Source organism: Pongo pygmaeus, chromosome 16 (assembly GCF_028885625.2).
Source record: "Pongo pygmaeus isolate AG05252 chromosome 16, NHGRI_mPonPyg2-v2.0_pri, whole genome shotgun sequence".
NCBI classification, from domain to species: Eukaryota; Metazoa; Chordata; class Mammalia; order Primates; family Hominidae; genus Pongo; species Pongo pygmaeus.
In genome coordinates, this window is record NC_072389.2 from 73,582,669 (window position 1) to 73,598,325 (window position 15,657).

At 34.4% G+C, this 15,657-nt stretch overlaps 1 protein-coding gene across 3 annotated transcripts in view; it reads left to right on the forward strand.

Annotated features, from left to right (window-relative positions):
- The window catches only part of PIAS1 (protein inhibitor of activated STAT 1), a 129,795-nt gene that overhangs the window by 29,533 nt on the left and 84,605 nt on the right, over positions 1 to 15,657 (forward strand). For 2 of the 3 annotated variants that reach the window (XM_054451157.2, XM_054451161.2), the window contains exon 2: positions 2,598 to 3,042. In XM_054451157.2, the coding sequence (XP_054307132.1) occupies positions 2,598 to 3,042 (445 nt within the window). Of the gene's footprint in view, positions 1 to 1,552; positions 1,577 to 2,597; positions 3,043 to 15,657 lie in introns of those variants that run through there. The other variant, XM_054451160.2, reaches the window with a different exon arrangement.

A 15,657-nucleotide genomic window follows, 5' to 3' on the forward strand; every position in this document is an offset into this window, starting at 1 on the left:
GAAAAGTGAGAACAGTACCTGCCTGATAATTATGACAATTGATGATGAATCCTGTAAAAAAAAACCAAAAACACCCAGTTACTCAGGAGGCCGAGGCGGGATCACTTGAGCCTAGGTGTTTGAGAACAGTCTGGGCAACATAGCAAGATCCTGTCTCTTAAATAACAAACAAAACTAAAAAGCTTGGCTTGCTGATAGCAGCTACTATTTGAGTACCTACTATGTACCAAATATTGTTATTGCTGCTGCTACTCTTTGTTTCAGAGAGAGACAAAAAATGTAATTAAGGGCTCTCAAGTTTATTTGTTGTGTCATAAACTTTTTTGGACTGTCAAGCAAGAGATTTTATGAGACATGTCAACATAGTCTATAAAAATAGGAAAATAATACATCTGCATTGCATCTGAATCTTTGTACCTGTAGAATAAAGACAAAAGCTGTCATCAATGCAGAGTTTACAGTAGTCACTGAATTTTGCTGGTTTGTTTTTGATTTAGGAGAATGGAGTTGAAATAGTTCTCTTTAAAATTTGTACTTTTTTTCCTGTAAAATGCAGTACATTTGACCCATGCCAACTTAAATTTATTTTTAACCTCTAATCCTTGAAGTTTCATGTTATTTATTTAAAAGCAGTTTAGTTATTAATAGTACATTTCAGTTTGAAGTCCCTGTTGCTTTTTAAATAATAAAAGTCTTAGAAGTATTTTGTACTCTTTTGGTGAGTAGGGAGAAATTGATATCCTGCTGATATTATAGTTAGTAATTATTTACAATCTTTGATAACATTAAAAAGAGAAAACATTTCTAAGATTTGGGTGGAATTTGTTAAGGTTTACGTTATATCTTTGCATGCCTCTACAGAATATGAATTTGAGCATTTATTTGGATAAGTTATCGCTGTAGATGCTACCTCCCACCCTTTCTTCTGGTGTCCTTTCTTGTTTGTTCATTTGTTCGTTCATTCATTCATTCATTGCTTGTGCAGGCATTTGAAGAGTTTCCACTGTTGTCAGGCCCTAGTTTTAGATGCTGAGGATAATATGGTTGTGTACCATGGAGAACCCTGGTTTGGTTATAGAATCACTTGTGTAAACAGAAAATTACAAAAAGCAAAATAAATGCTAAAATACAGATATGAAAAGTGGCCTTTGTAAAAATAGTGAGAGTAAAAATCATCCTACCAAGTCTAATGGGCAAAGGCTAACAAAAGCTGGACCTTGAGGAAAGAGTTTTCCAAGCCAGAGAAGTAGAGGAAGGACTCATATTTCTTTGATTAACCAGCTATATTGCTTATAAAGCTCTTTATATACTTTTCTCTTCAGTATTTTATTTTTTGCTTAATGGTTTTGCCACCTGCAAAGAACTCTTAGAGAATTGGCTGGGGTCATCATCGTGAGTGGTGGTGAGTTAGGGAAGGCAGCATAAGCATAGCTTTTGTGTATTTGGTATGAGGTGAAGGAATTAGTTGGAGAAATAGAGAGCAAATGGTAAGCTTACATGTGTCTTTTTATCCTAATACTCCCTGTCAGTGGCGATGCAGTCTTTTAGGATTCTGCTAATAGCTGTGTGATCTTGGGTAAGTGATTTCTTCTCTTTGGATTCCATTTTCCACCACTTTAAAATGGGAGGATTGGTATAGATGGTCATTTCCTATTAGTAGGTGGGGAAAAAGGAGAAACAGTGACTAAATAAGTTTTTGAACATAGGTAAACAAAGTTAAATAGATTTCTTTACTGCAGCCTCATGTGTTATGGCATATGAATTGGGTTGCTGGACTTCTAGCTTGGCCTTGCAAGTTAAGTGAGAGTCAGTAATATGAGTCCAGCTCTGTCTTTTTCCTAATGGTTTAGTGGAAAGAGCATGGGCTTTAGAATCAGACATATCTGGGTTTGAATCCTGACTACTCCTTAGTAGCTTTATGGCTTTATAAGTTATCTAACCTTTCTGAACTTGTCTCCTCATATGTAAATCAGGCAGGATGATACCTTGGGGAGTTGTAAAGATTATGACATTCCATATGAAAATATCAAATAGAATATCTGATATATAATTGGTCAAAAAAGGTGTAACTTAAGTCTACAAATTCCAGAGTTAGTATAGAATATAAGTAACACTTGATAATAGCTATTGATATCCTGCCTACATCTGGTGTTTGAGGTGGACTGTTTGTTGTTTCATATATACTTATAGTTTTTCCCCAAGAAAACAAAATATTCTTGAGGGCACATCATTACATTTTGCCATCTACATAGCACTCGACATTCTCCTGGAGACTCAGTAAGTGCTTGATAAATACCTGACAGTTTCATCAAAACAGTGGAATAAAGTGAGGTGTGGTTTTCCCTGGTGTATACTTTATCCTATATTTCTTATAACCAAGGGTAGAAGTCAATGAATTTATGAATATTAATTTTAAATTTCTTTGTTTACTTACGTTAAATGATTAAATTCAAAGTTTGAAATAATTAGGATTATAAGTGAACTGGCCTTTATTTACTTAAGTAAACCATAAGAAGGGGGTTATAATAAAGTGTCATTTAATAGTGTAAATTATATTATTGGAATACTAATGTTTTACATTTTGTTTTTTCTCTAAGCAAATGGTTATGAGCCTTAGAGTTTCTGAACTCCAAGTACTGTTGGGCTACGCTGGGAGAAACAAGCACGGACGCAAACACGAACTTCTCACAAAAGCCCTGCATTTGCTAAAGGCTGGCTGTAGTCCTGCTGTACAAATGAAAATTAAGGAACTCTATAGGCGGCGGTTCCCGCAGAAAATCATGACACCTGCAGACTTGTCCATCCCCAACGTACATTCAAGTCCTATGCCAGCAACTTTGTCTCCATCTACCATTCCACAACTCACTTACGATGGTCACCCTGCATCATCGCCATTACTTCCTGTTTCTCTTCTGGGACCTAAACATGAACTGGAACTCCCACATCTTACATCAGCTCTTCACCCAGTCCATCCGGATATAAAACTTCAAAAATTACCATTTTATGATTTACTGGATGAACTGATAAAACCCACCAGTCTAGGTAAGATTATTGTATGATAGTATTTGGTTACTTTTGCAGGATGAATTTTCGTTTTAGGCTTTTACTTTGACCCAGTTTATTATTCATAATGAAATTTTCATTTGATAGTAACAGCTGGATAATAATGAAGATCTTTCAAATTTAGATAAAATCAAATATATAAAAGCTATCTTTCAGGAAAAAAGGTAGTATAGTGATGGTTACTGACAAAGTAAATATTAAAAAGTTTCAAGAATATAAACTTCCAAAGAGTAGTATTTTAGAAGGTTGATTAATATTTTACAATATCTCATAAATTAAATTAAAACCAAATAAATCACTACAAGTCTCTGATTAGTTCTTAATTTTCAGGGGTTGATGATCTCTAAAACAAATCACTGACTAGTTTTGATTATTTAAATGAGTGAATGGTTTTAATGATCATAAAAGGAGACTTGAGCTTTGATGTATGCTAGTTAAATTTCAACTGATTTTTTTCAAGTGGAGAAGTGCATGCTTTACAAGCATGCACATGCCCACTCATGATTACAGTTATATAATATAAATGCTTGAAATTTATTTTACTGTGTTGTTCTATCATTTGACTTGTAGTCTAGCATATAGAATTCAATATATTAATCAACTTGTAATTTTAATTGCTATAATGCTACCTTGTTTATTTAACGTAGAATAAAACTCAACTGTTGTGACCTCTGATGCCTTTGGTATAATATATTTAAAATATCAGACTTCTACTAAATGCTGGTTTGTTGGCATACTATGGCTGGCAAGCTAAATCCAGTCTGTGGCCTGTTTTTGTGTGGTTCTGAGCTAAGAAATCTGAAAAATATTCCTAAAGAGTTATTAACAAAAAGAGAAAGAAACAAAAACAAAGAATGCATAACAGAGACCATGTGTGCCTGCAAAGCGCAAAATATTTACCCGTATAGTAAAAGCTTGTGAATCCCTGTTACAAATCATTGAACATTTCAGTTTGGAGGACTGGCAAGTGTTGAGAACATTTTTTGCGAATTTTTGAGAACAATTTGAAAATGTTTACTGAAATTCTATCTTTGAAATATGAAGTGTTTGTTTTTAGTTATATTTAGCAGAAATTATCTGAATACATGAAGATTATAGGAGTCATTTTCAAACAACATGAATTTTGTATCACATTATTTTATTTTTTAAGTGGCCATAATAAGAAAACATTTTTTGAGAATCTACTGTATGCTTATAAAACTGACACATGCTCATTGTAAAAAATGGAATTGCCAAAGTTCCTTCCTTGTTAGCTGTTTAGTGTGTATGCATATATAGTATAAGCAAATTGTTTCTTGTTTTTTACAGAAGGAATCATATACATAGTATTGTATGACTTCCCTGTTTTCCCCTTAATAATATATCATAAGCATCTTTTCTTGTCTGTCTGATATATATATATATATCTCCCATTTTAAATTAAAGGCCATATCTATATCTATCCATATCTCTGTATATGGTCTGTGTACATGTATGTATGTGTATATATGTGTTATGTATTGATCAGTTGATGAAAACGTTGTGACCAGGGGCTTGCAGGAACCTAACCCTATACTTCCCCTGGTAGCAGTGATTATATATTCGCAAATTCAGTGTTTGTGGTGATTTTATGAACATAACTGTCACAAATAACAATAATTGACTATATTTGAAGTATGATTTGAATGCCAGTTTTCATGAATAAATCTGCTGTTTGTGGTACATATTCACAGAAAGTCACCAAATGAATTAGGTAGTATAGAATTGCTTAGTGATATGTAAATAGATTTTCAGTATCTCATCGTTATAGAATTAAAAATAAACCAATTTAATATGCATAGAAAGATTTCACCAGAAAGTAATTTGTGGAAGTTTATTGGCTCAATAAATACTTGTTGAAGGGGAATGCTTATTGAATGTGAAAAATATTTATTGAAAAAAGATTTTATGTAATTAGTCTTCGGGGTTTAGGATGAGTATATTTTAAGGCTCTGTTTTTATAAATTCTTTAACATTATTAAGACTTTTTCTGTACTTCATTAAATGAAGTGGCTACATTTGTCACAGAACTTAGTTTCCTAAATGATTATTTTTGCCAGTAGTTCACTTGTTTTAAATCTAAGAAAACCATGTTTTCTGGAAAATTAAATAGCTTCTAGCATTCTCTTCATTTCTAAACGTACATACATTTAAAATCAAGTTTTTGAGAACATAGTTTCGAACACCAGCTGGCTAGTTGATCACAGCTATCACTGAGTCCAGAATGGGACAGGCACATTTACTTTTTCATTTTTTCCCTTCCATTGTGGCCTTAAGCACTAGATTTAAACAGATTTTAAGATGTTCAAATGTAAACTGAATGTTTTTATGCATGGTTTGTAACTAAAATGGAAAACAATAGTTCTGATAATTCCCATTTTATTAGATAATTCTCATTCATTCTTACAATCATTTTGTTATTTCTTTAAAACAATTTAAAATAATTTTAAGGCCTTTATTTCGGAGCCATAATTAAAGTATTCTTTTCATTGTCCATAATTAACTGTAAGAATTGAGAGGTGAAGTAAAAGGTGGTTGTAAAGTAAGATGTTTAATTTATTGTTTACTTTGGCCTCTCATTATCTCAATTCTGTTTGTTTCTGTGGGGCTTATTTCAAATGCTTTTTTTCTTTAACCTTCATTTATCTTTCTAGGCTGTCCTCCTTTCATCTATATATTTCTTCCCCAGCCAGAATCAATTTCACTTTCCCTGCATGCTCTCATAACTTTTATTTTTTATTTTTATTTTTTTGAGGCAGCGCCCCATTCTGTAGCCCAGGCTGGAGTGCAGTGGCACAATCTAGGCTCACTGCAACCTCCGCCCCACTGGGTTCAAGTGATTCTCATGCTTCATCCTCCCAAGTGGCTGAGACTTACAGGCATGTGCCACCATGCCCGACTAATCTTGTATTTTTAGTAGAGATAGGGTTTCACCATGTTGGCCAGGCTGGTCTCGAGCTCCTGACCTCAGTTGATCTGCCCACCTCGGCCTCCCAAAGTGCTGGGATTACAGGTGTGAGCCACTGCACCCGGCCTCATAACATTTATTTTTAAAATTTTATTTTATTTTATTATTTGAGACAGAGTCTTGCTCTGTTGCCCAGGCTGGAGCGCAGTGGCACAATCTCAGCTCACTGCAACGTCTGTCTTTCTGGCTGAAGCAGTTCTCCCACCTCAGCCTCCCTAGTAGCTCAGACTACAGACACGTGCCACCATGCCTGGCTAATTTTAGTATTTTTAGTAGAGACAGGGTCTCATCATGTCACCCAGGCTGGTCTCGAACTCCTGGACTCAAGTGATCTTCCCACCTTGGCCTCCCAAAGTGCTAGGATTACAGGCGTCAGCCACCACACCCAACTTAAATTGTATTTAATTATTATTATTATTATTATTATTATTTATTTATTTATTTTTTTTTGAGACAGGATTTCGCTCTGTCATCCAGGCTGGAATGCAGCGGCGAGATCTTGGTTTGCTGTGGCCTTAACCTCCCCGGCTCATGCAATTTTCCCAACTCAACCTCCCAAGTAGTTGAGACCACAGGCATGCACCACCACACCTGACTAATTTTCGTTTATATTTTTTGTAGAGATGAGGTCTCATTATGTTGCCTAGGCTGTCCTAACATTTAATTTACCTCTTATTAAGTGTTTTTGTTTTGTTCCTCAAAATGATAAGGCTTCTGAGACATTTATCTATAAATCCCTATAATAGCTAGATATGAACCTGTTACATGGTAGTTCAGTAAACATTTATTAGCTCTCCAACTCGTTTTAATGAAATAGATGGAATCTTTTATTTCATTTTAATTCAGTGGATTTTAACCATTTTACCTTGCAAACACAACTGAGCCATACCACACTCTGTAATTACAAACAGTGGCTATGATAGGGATGGGAAGTAGAGTAGGGAAAAATGGTATTCTTCCTCTTATTGCCCTATCCTGTCATCTCTGAGGTTAACTGATGTCTTTGAAATTTAATATACTCAATTTAAAAAAAATTTTCCCTAATTACAAAAATGTCATGTTTAATGTAGAATCCATAGAAATTATAATTACTTGCTTACTTTACAGATAAACTTTTAAAATACTTCTGTGGTGTTCTTTTTGTTAGTCATTTACGGGGGTGTGTGTGTGTGTGTGTGTGTGTGTGTGTGTGTGTGTGTATATTTCTGGTTTCATTTTGAAGGAGAGGAGAACCTCACTAGCTCACTTAACCCGGCAGCCGCATATATTATTGATCCATATAAATAATGGAAGAAAATTTTAATCTTGATAGGATGTTGAGCACATGTGTTAAGGGGTACTTTGTTTGAAATACCTTATTGCTTAGTGTGCCAATATTGGTGTTGATGAGGTATGAAATTTACATAATTATGAAAATAAAAGGAAAAATAATTTTGGATTAAAATATCTTGTCCATTCAGGGACAAGATAATTATTTGATATTTCCTCTCAATCCTTTAATATTGTTTTATTTAGAATAATACCTGTATCATTCAAAATAGTTTATAATATTGTTTATAGTTATTGTTTAAATTGGCTTTGTTAGAACATAATGGCAAAAACACAGAATACTTTCGTGGTGAATAAAGTAATAGTTCTTTAGGATACAGTATTTGATTTGATTCAGACTTAAATATAAACAAATCTATTAATAGATTTATATTTGTTACTAGTTTAGCTATTTATATCTTCCTTGACTCAGGTAAATTTTCAAATAGAAAATACATTTTTAACATAATGCTTTTACATATTTTTAATATTTTTAATTATTTCAAAGGCCAACATGTATAGAACAGAGAGCTTTGCATTCATTTGGACTACAGATACTCCTGGTTATGTCCCAATAAATCCATCATAAATTGAAAATATCCAAAGTCAGAAATGCACTTAATACACTTAACCTACCAAACATGGTAGGTTAGCTTAACCTAGCTTAAACATGCCTAAAACACTTACATTAGCCGACATAACATCTAACACAAGTCCTGTTTTATAATTAAGTGTTGAATAGCTCATGTAATTTATTAAATATCGTACTGAAGTGAAAAACAGAATGGTTTTGTTACCGACAGAATGGTTGTGTAGGTACTCGAAGTAATTTCTACTGAACACCTATTCTTTTCCTACCACCATAAAGTTGGAAAATTGTTAAGTCGAGCCATCTGTAGTCATGTAAAAGTATGGTGACTCATCTCGTTTGCTTTATATCAGATTGAAGTCAAATTTTACCTTCTCAGGAGATGTCTTTTCAAGTTTTTAAATATCTCAGGCAATATATCTGAATAAGTTCACATCGTATGTCTTTATTGATTAGAGATTTCTCACTGGTTGGTGCGAGGCATAATAATTATTGACTATGAGTGTTACTTATTTTTTTTTCTTTTTTTTTTCCGAGATGGTCTTGCTCTGTTGCCCAGGCTGGAGTGCAGTGGCACATTCTTGGCTCACTGCAACCTCCGCTTCCTGGCTCAAACGATCCTCCCACCTCACCTCCTGAGTAGCTGGGACGACAGGCAGGAGTGACCATGCCTGGCTCATTTTTGTATTTTTTGTAGAGACGGAGTTTTGCCATGTTGGCCAGACTTGTCTTGAACTTCTGATCTCAAAGCAGTCCGCCCACCTCAGCCTCCCAAGGTGCTAGGATTACAGGTGTGAGCCACCGCACCCAGCTGACTATGAGTGTTATTTCTAATGTTCGAATTCATTGTTCTTCTACTTGATTACTGAAGGATACAATATCTCCTTGCTGTGGTCTGAATGTGTCCCTCACAAATTCATATGTTGAAACCTAATTCCCAGTGCAATAGTATTAAGAGGCGGGACCTTTAGCAGGTGATTAGGTAATGAGGGCACAGCCCTTATGGATGAGATTAATGCTTCTTATAAAAGAGGCTCCAAGGAGCTTGTTTGCCCCCTTTCATTTGCCCCCTTTCACCCTGTGAGGACACAGCTAAAAGGTGCTGTCTATGAGGAACAGGCCTCACCAGACACAAAATCTGCAGATGCTTTGATCTTGGACTTCCCAGCTTCCAGAACTGTGAGAAATAAATTTCTGTTGTTTATAAATTATCCAGTCTGAGGTATTTTGTTACAGCTGCCCAAATGGATTAAGATACTCCTTTTAGCCAATCTAGTTGAAACCAGTAGTGAATTGATAAAAAATGATACATAAGTTAAACATCTTACTTTAATGTATATTTATTTGCCAATCTTTTGATGTTGGTCAAGGCCTTTTCTTTGAGAGTGATGACTTTGCAGTTTTAGATTATTTTAGCAAGAAGACTTAAAGGCTTTTATGAAGATATTTGAGTATAGAACCTGTTGCGAATGGGGAAGAATCTTTTATAGTTGGCTTCACTGGCATTTTTAAAATAGCAACTTGGCTTTATCAGGTCTTTCCCAGAGCATTTAACTTAGTTTTCATGAAAACAACAACTTTCTTTTTACACTTGCATTTTAGCAGCTTTTGTAATATTTAATTCAGTTTTGTAATTACAATTACAAGTGCAACTAACATAAGCAAGTTTGAGAATAAACCTCTGGTTCTTGGTAAGCATACCACATGGTGTGAGCAGAATTGTGCAGAAGCACTGTAGAGTTGTCTACTGGCCACAAGCAGTTAGGTTGGTAGGGCATTGGTCTGGATGTTCTATAAAGGGAATGGAGAGCATCAGTTAATCATAATATCAGTTAAGAGGGCTTCTACTGAATTTCTTTTGCGCCATTCTTCTTAAACTCCCCAAAGGCATTGAAATTAAAAGTTCGTTTTCTTGCGTGAGAATAATTTAAGTGGTTTATTTTGTGGGGGAACAACATGGATCATAATTGTGGTTGAGTTTTAAAAGAAATCATTTAGCTCCCTTTACCCCTTTGAGAGGGTTATAATGGGGGGAAGGATTGGGAAAAGTAGAGAAGCAAATTAGGTTTTTTTATCATACAGTTGTATGTTTATAGTCTCTTTTAGAACTCATTTCAGTTTCTTTTCTCATCGAGCACAGTGACAGTAAATAATGAGTATAAAAATGAAATAATTTCCTAGGCATTTTTCCTTAAGTCTCTGTTTTTTCACCAAAAATTATTTAAAATTTTGAAATTATCTGTAAAGATCACTGCCTTTTCTTGGTCCTCCTAAATTCTGAAAGCGTCCTAATATTGTTTAGAAAGTGTTTGGACGCTACAGACTGAAGAATCTGAAACATTGAGAAACATTTAAATTGACCACATGGGTGTCCTTCAATTTGTGATTAAACAAACTATGTTTTATTTTTCTCATTTTTAAGCCTGGGAAGGTGGCTTCTATTTAAATTTTGATGTTTATGAAACAATTTTTTCCATTAAACACCAAGAATGTCTATTTTCTGGGCTATATATATATTTGAATTTTCCTGTGCTCTTTTAAAGGTACAGTTGTTCTTACTTGATATGGGATAGTATACCAATAATTCTGGAGAAGACCAGCAACCTAGATGTGCTGGGTGTATAGTCTTAGTATTTAAGAAAACTAGATTGACCCTTTTTCCTATTTAAAGTAGAATATTTCTTTGTAGATATTTACAACTCTTTTAGGCTTGAGAAGATGTAGAAATAATTTATAGAAAATATTTGAAATATATATATATTTATATAAACTTGGGTTTTGCTTTAGGCAAAAAGGGAACAGATGCTTTAACACTCCTAAATAGTTAAAATGATCCATCATGTTTTGTGCAGTGCGGGTAAGGTTTCTGCTACATCTTAATAACATTGGTTACCAGCGTTTTCTGCCAAGGGCTCCTCTGACATTGGATTATATTTCACAGTTTTCTTCTTTTCTCATTTTTTATAATTGAGTTTCCCTTTTTCCACATGCTTAATATCCAGTGCCTGGAGATCAGGTGATGCAAATTCAAAGACGCAGGCTCTGATAACTATTAGGAAGGGCATTCAAAGGTTTTATGATTCATTCTACTCTACTTTTAGATAATTCAGCATAAACTGTGCTCCTCTATACTTGAATTTTGGGAAATCAAGAGCACTAATTTTTCTGTAGGTGAGTTTCTTTGGAAATTTTTCTCCCTAATTGGCAGCACTGGTTTCTGACCTTCAAAACGAAGTCCAACACTTACCTGCTAAGTCGTACATTCCTTTGTAGATAATATTCTGTCTTTTTATCTGGTGATTTTAATGTAATAGTCGTGTTTGTATAGTTGTCCAGAATTCCCCAAGGCATCCAGTGTGTTTTTGATAAATGGATGTCTGTGTACTTGAGTGTGATCTTGGGAACTAAGAATGATTGGCTTTTTTGGGATCGGAAAGGAATCTTTAGCATTAGAATCAGTGAAAGAACCACTCTATATAATTATAATTACGAAATAATTTTTTTTTTAATTGAGAGATTAAGGAGCCAAACACTTAGGGTCAGAAATAAGTACAGTTTATCAAAGAAATCCAACATTCAAGATCTTACTGAGATCGAATTTAAAGATCAAATATCTAGTATAATACTGTATAGTGTTTGAAATGCAGCATTTCAGAATTTAACAGTGAATTCTGCCATGCTTTTGCTCAGCCTCCTGTGCACAAATTGGGTTGCCATGAGTTGCATGGCAGCCAGCTGGAGGACTTGGTTGTGGTAATCATGGGGCATGTGGTCATCATGGGGTAGGTAGGATAATGTAACAAAAGGGAGAATCTAATTTTGGTGATCATTTCTTTCTTTCTTTCTTTCTTTCTTTTTTTTTAAAAGACGTTTTGTTGACACATAGCTGGTGTTTGGAAAATAATTTTAAGCCATTCTTTTTTTTTTTTTTTCTGGAGACGGAGTCTCGCTCTGTCACCCAGGTTGGAGTGCAGTGGCATGATCTCGGCTCACTGCAACTTCTGCCTCCCAGGTTCAAGCGAGTCTCCTGCCTCAGCCTCCCAAGTAGCTGGGACTACAGGTGCCCGCTGCCATGCCTGGCTCATTTTTTGTATTTTCGTAGAGACAGGGTTTCATCGTGTTGCCCAGGCTGGTCCCAAAATCCTGAGCTCAGGCAGTCTGCCTGCCTCGGCCTCCCAAAGTGCTGGGATTACAAGCATGAGCCACCACGCCTGGCCCATTCTTTTTCTTTACTTCATTCCTGACAGTGCTTGCAGCAGACCCCAATAGCTCTGGGCAGAGATTAGTTATTGTAATTCTTTGGCAGTACTCTTGGCTAAATTTATTATAACTGAAATGTAAATAAGCTTTAGATGTGCCGAAGATGGAGATATTACAGTACAAAAGAAACTGAATGTTGGATGTAGTATTATAATTAAATCACTTTAAGATAGGTAAAAATAAAAAGCCTGAATTGTTGAAAAAACAAATAAATTAGTTTATTATGTCTACATGTCCTTTCAAGATAATCTGCAGTTCCTAGAATTTTATTTAAATGTTTATTTTGAAACTATATGTTTGAATAAAAATTGAAGACTGTCCTTTTTCCATTGTGTGGTTTTGACAGCCTTGTCAGACATCATTTGGCTATGTATGTGTGAGGGTTTGTTTCTGGGCTCACTATTCTGTTCCATTGGTCTGTATGTCTTTATGTCAAGACCACACTGTTTTGATTACTGTAGCTTTGTAATATGTTTTGAGATAAGGAAGTGTGAGGCTTGCAGTTTTGTTCTTTTTCAAGATTGTTTTTGCTTTTGGGAGTCCCTTGAGATTTTATATCAACTTTAGGATTTTTTTTACTATTTTTGCAAAAGATACCATTGAGATTTTGATAAAGATTACATTAAATCTGTAGATTGCTTTGAGTATTATGGACATTTAAACAATATTGTTTTTGATTCATGAGCATTATCTTTTTTTTATATTTTTAATTTCTTTCAGAAATGTTTTGTAGTTTTCAGTGTACGTGTCTTTTGCCTCTTTGGTCAAGTTTATTCCTAAGTATTTTATCCTTCTTGATGCTACTGAAAATTGAATTGTTAAGTTCCTTTTCAGTGTGTTCATTGTTTGTGTATGGAAACAGGACTCATTTTTTGTGTGTTGATTTTGTATCCTGCAGTTTTCCTGTTTGTTTCTTAGTTCTAATAATTTTTTTCTTTTGCATGAAACTTTTAGAGTTTTCTACATACGTCGTGTCATCTGTGAACAGAGATTAATTTTACTTCTTTTCAAATTTGAATGCCTTTCATTTTTTTTTCTTGCGTAATTGCTCTGGCTAGTACTTCTAGTACTATGTTGAGTAGAAGTGGCAAGAATTGCCTTGTTCCTGATCCTAGAGGAAAAGCTTTCAGTCATTCACCATTGAATATGATGTTAGTGGTGGGTTTTTCATATATGGTCTTCATTATGTTGAGATAGTTTCCTTCCATTCCTAGTTGAGTGTTTTTTATCATGAAATGTTGTTGAAACTTGTCAAATGTCTTTTCTACATCCATTCAGATGATCATGTAGTTTTTTTCATTCTGTTAATGTGATATATTATATTGAATTTCATACACTGAACCATCCTTGCATTCCAGGAATAAACCCCACTTGATCATTATGTAAAACCCTTTTCATATGCTATTTGAAGTGTAGATATTATTTTCTTGTTCCTTAGGAAAAGCATCTTGTCTTTCACCATTAAGTATAATGTTAGCTGTGGATTCTTTCATAGATGCCCTTCCTGTTGAGTTTTTTAATTATAAAAGCATGTTGTAATTAATTAATTAATTTTTGAGATGGAGTTTTACTCTGGTCACCCAGGCTGGAGCACAATGGCATGATCTCAGTTCACTGCAACCTCTGCCTCCTCAGTTCAAGCGATTCTTCTGCCTCAGCCTCCCGAGTAGCTGGGAATACAGGCGCGCACCACCACACCCATCTAATTTTCGTATTTTTATTAAATGCGGGGTTTCTCCACATTGGCCAGGCTGATATCGAACTCCTGAGCTCAGGTGATCTACCTGCCTCGGCCTTCCAAAGTGCTGGGATTACAGGTGTGAGCCACCACGCCCGGCCTGCATGTTGTAATTTATTAAATGCTTTTTCAACATCTGATGAGATGATTGTATAGTGTTTCCCATTATTCTATTAATATGGTGTATAACACTGATTGCTTTTCATATATTAAACCAGTAGCTGTTGGATTTTGTCTGATTCCAGATGACCTATGCTACCTCCTAGAGGAGTAAATAACATTTTCCAGTTCTGACATTTGTGGGATTTTTTAATCAATTCTGGATTTTATTTTTGTTTACATGAGTATAGGGCTCTAATTTTATATTTTTCCCAAAACTTCCTTTGAATATTATTCTAGATCTTACTCTGTTCCACTGGTCTAGTTGTATACTTTTCTGCTAACATGGAATTATTGTATAGTTGACCTTTGAACAACAAGGGGATTGGGATGCCACCTTCACAACACACACAGTCAAAAATTCACATGTAACTTTTGACTCCTCCAAAACTTTACTATAACCTATTGTTTACCAGAAGCCTTACCAATAACATAAACAATTGATTAACACATATTTTGTATATGTATTGTGTACTGTATTCTTACAGTAAAGTAAGCTAGAGAAAAGAAACTGTTACTAAGAAAATCATAAGGAAAGAAAATATATTGACTATTCAGTAAGTGGATCATTATAAAGGTTTTCATAGTTGTTATGTTTGCATTGAGTAGGCTAAAGGGGAAGAGTAATAGGAGGATTTTCATCTTGCTGTCTTAAGAGGTGGCAGAGGTGGAAGAAAATCTGCATATAAATGGACCCACACAGTTAAAATCTGTGTTGTTCAAGGGTCAATTGTATTTAATTTTTTGATTGTTTTTAAATTTTTAAATAGATAATACATTGATATACAAAACTCAAAAGTTACAAAAGGGTTTGTAATGAAAAGGAAGTCCCTCTCTCACCCTTATTTCAGTCACAGGTGTTGCTTTCAGTTCTTTTTATATTTTTACTGAGATAGCTCCTGCACATACAAACAAACATATTTGCCTTATTCTTTTTTAGCAGCTACTTAGTAGGCAATTGATTCGTTGGATTCTGTGTTATTAAATATTCCCCTGTTGGTCAACATTTGGGTAGTTTGTTGCTGTTGAAAACATTGCTATAGAGAATATTCTGTGATATATATCGCTATGCACTTGTCTAAATATAGCCAGTAGTTTTATAATTCCTAGAAATAGAAAGCGCATCTAAATATTTTTTGTAGATTTTGCCAAATTTCCCTCTAGAGAAGGGTGTGTGTGCTAATTTATAACCTTACAGGCTCTGTAAGAGACTGTTTTTTCCTCCTGTGCCTTCAACGATACCATGTGTTATTAAACTTTTTGATCATTCCAAATTAACAGGTGAAAATTTATAACTCATTATAGTTTTAACTTGGACTTCTCTTATGGGTGAGGGTGAAGTTTGTTTTTTTTTGTTGTTTTAAAAATATATTTTTTAAATTATATTTAAAAATTTAAATTAATTTTAAATTATAAAAGCACATCATTATTTATTTATGAGCAGAGTTTTACTCTTGTCACCTAGACTGGGTGACTATATATCTATATCTATATCTATATATATAGATATAGATATAGATATATATATTTTTTTTACTGTTCAAAGTTCTTTGA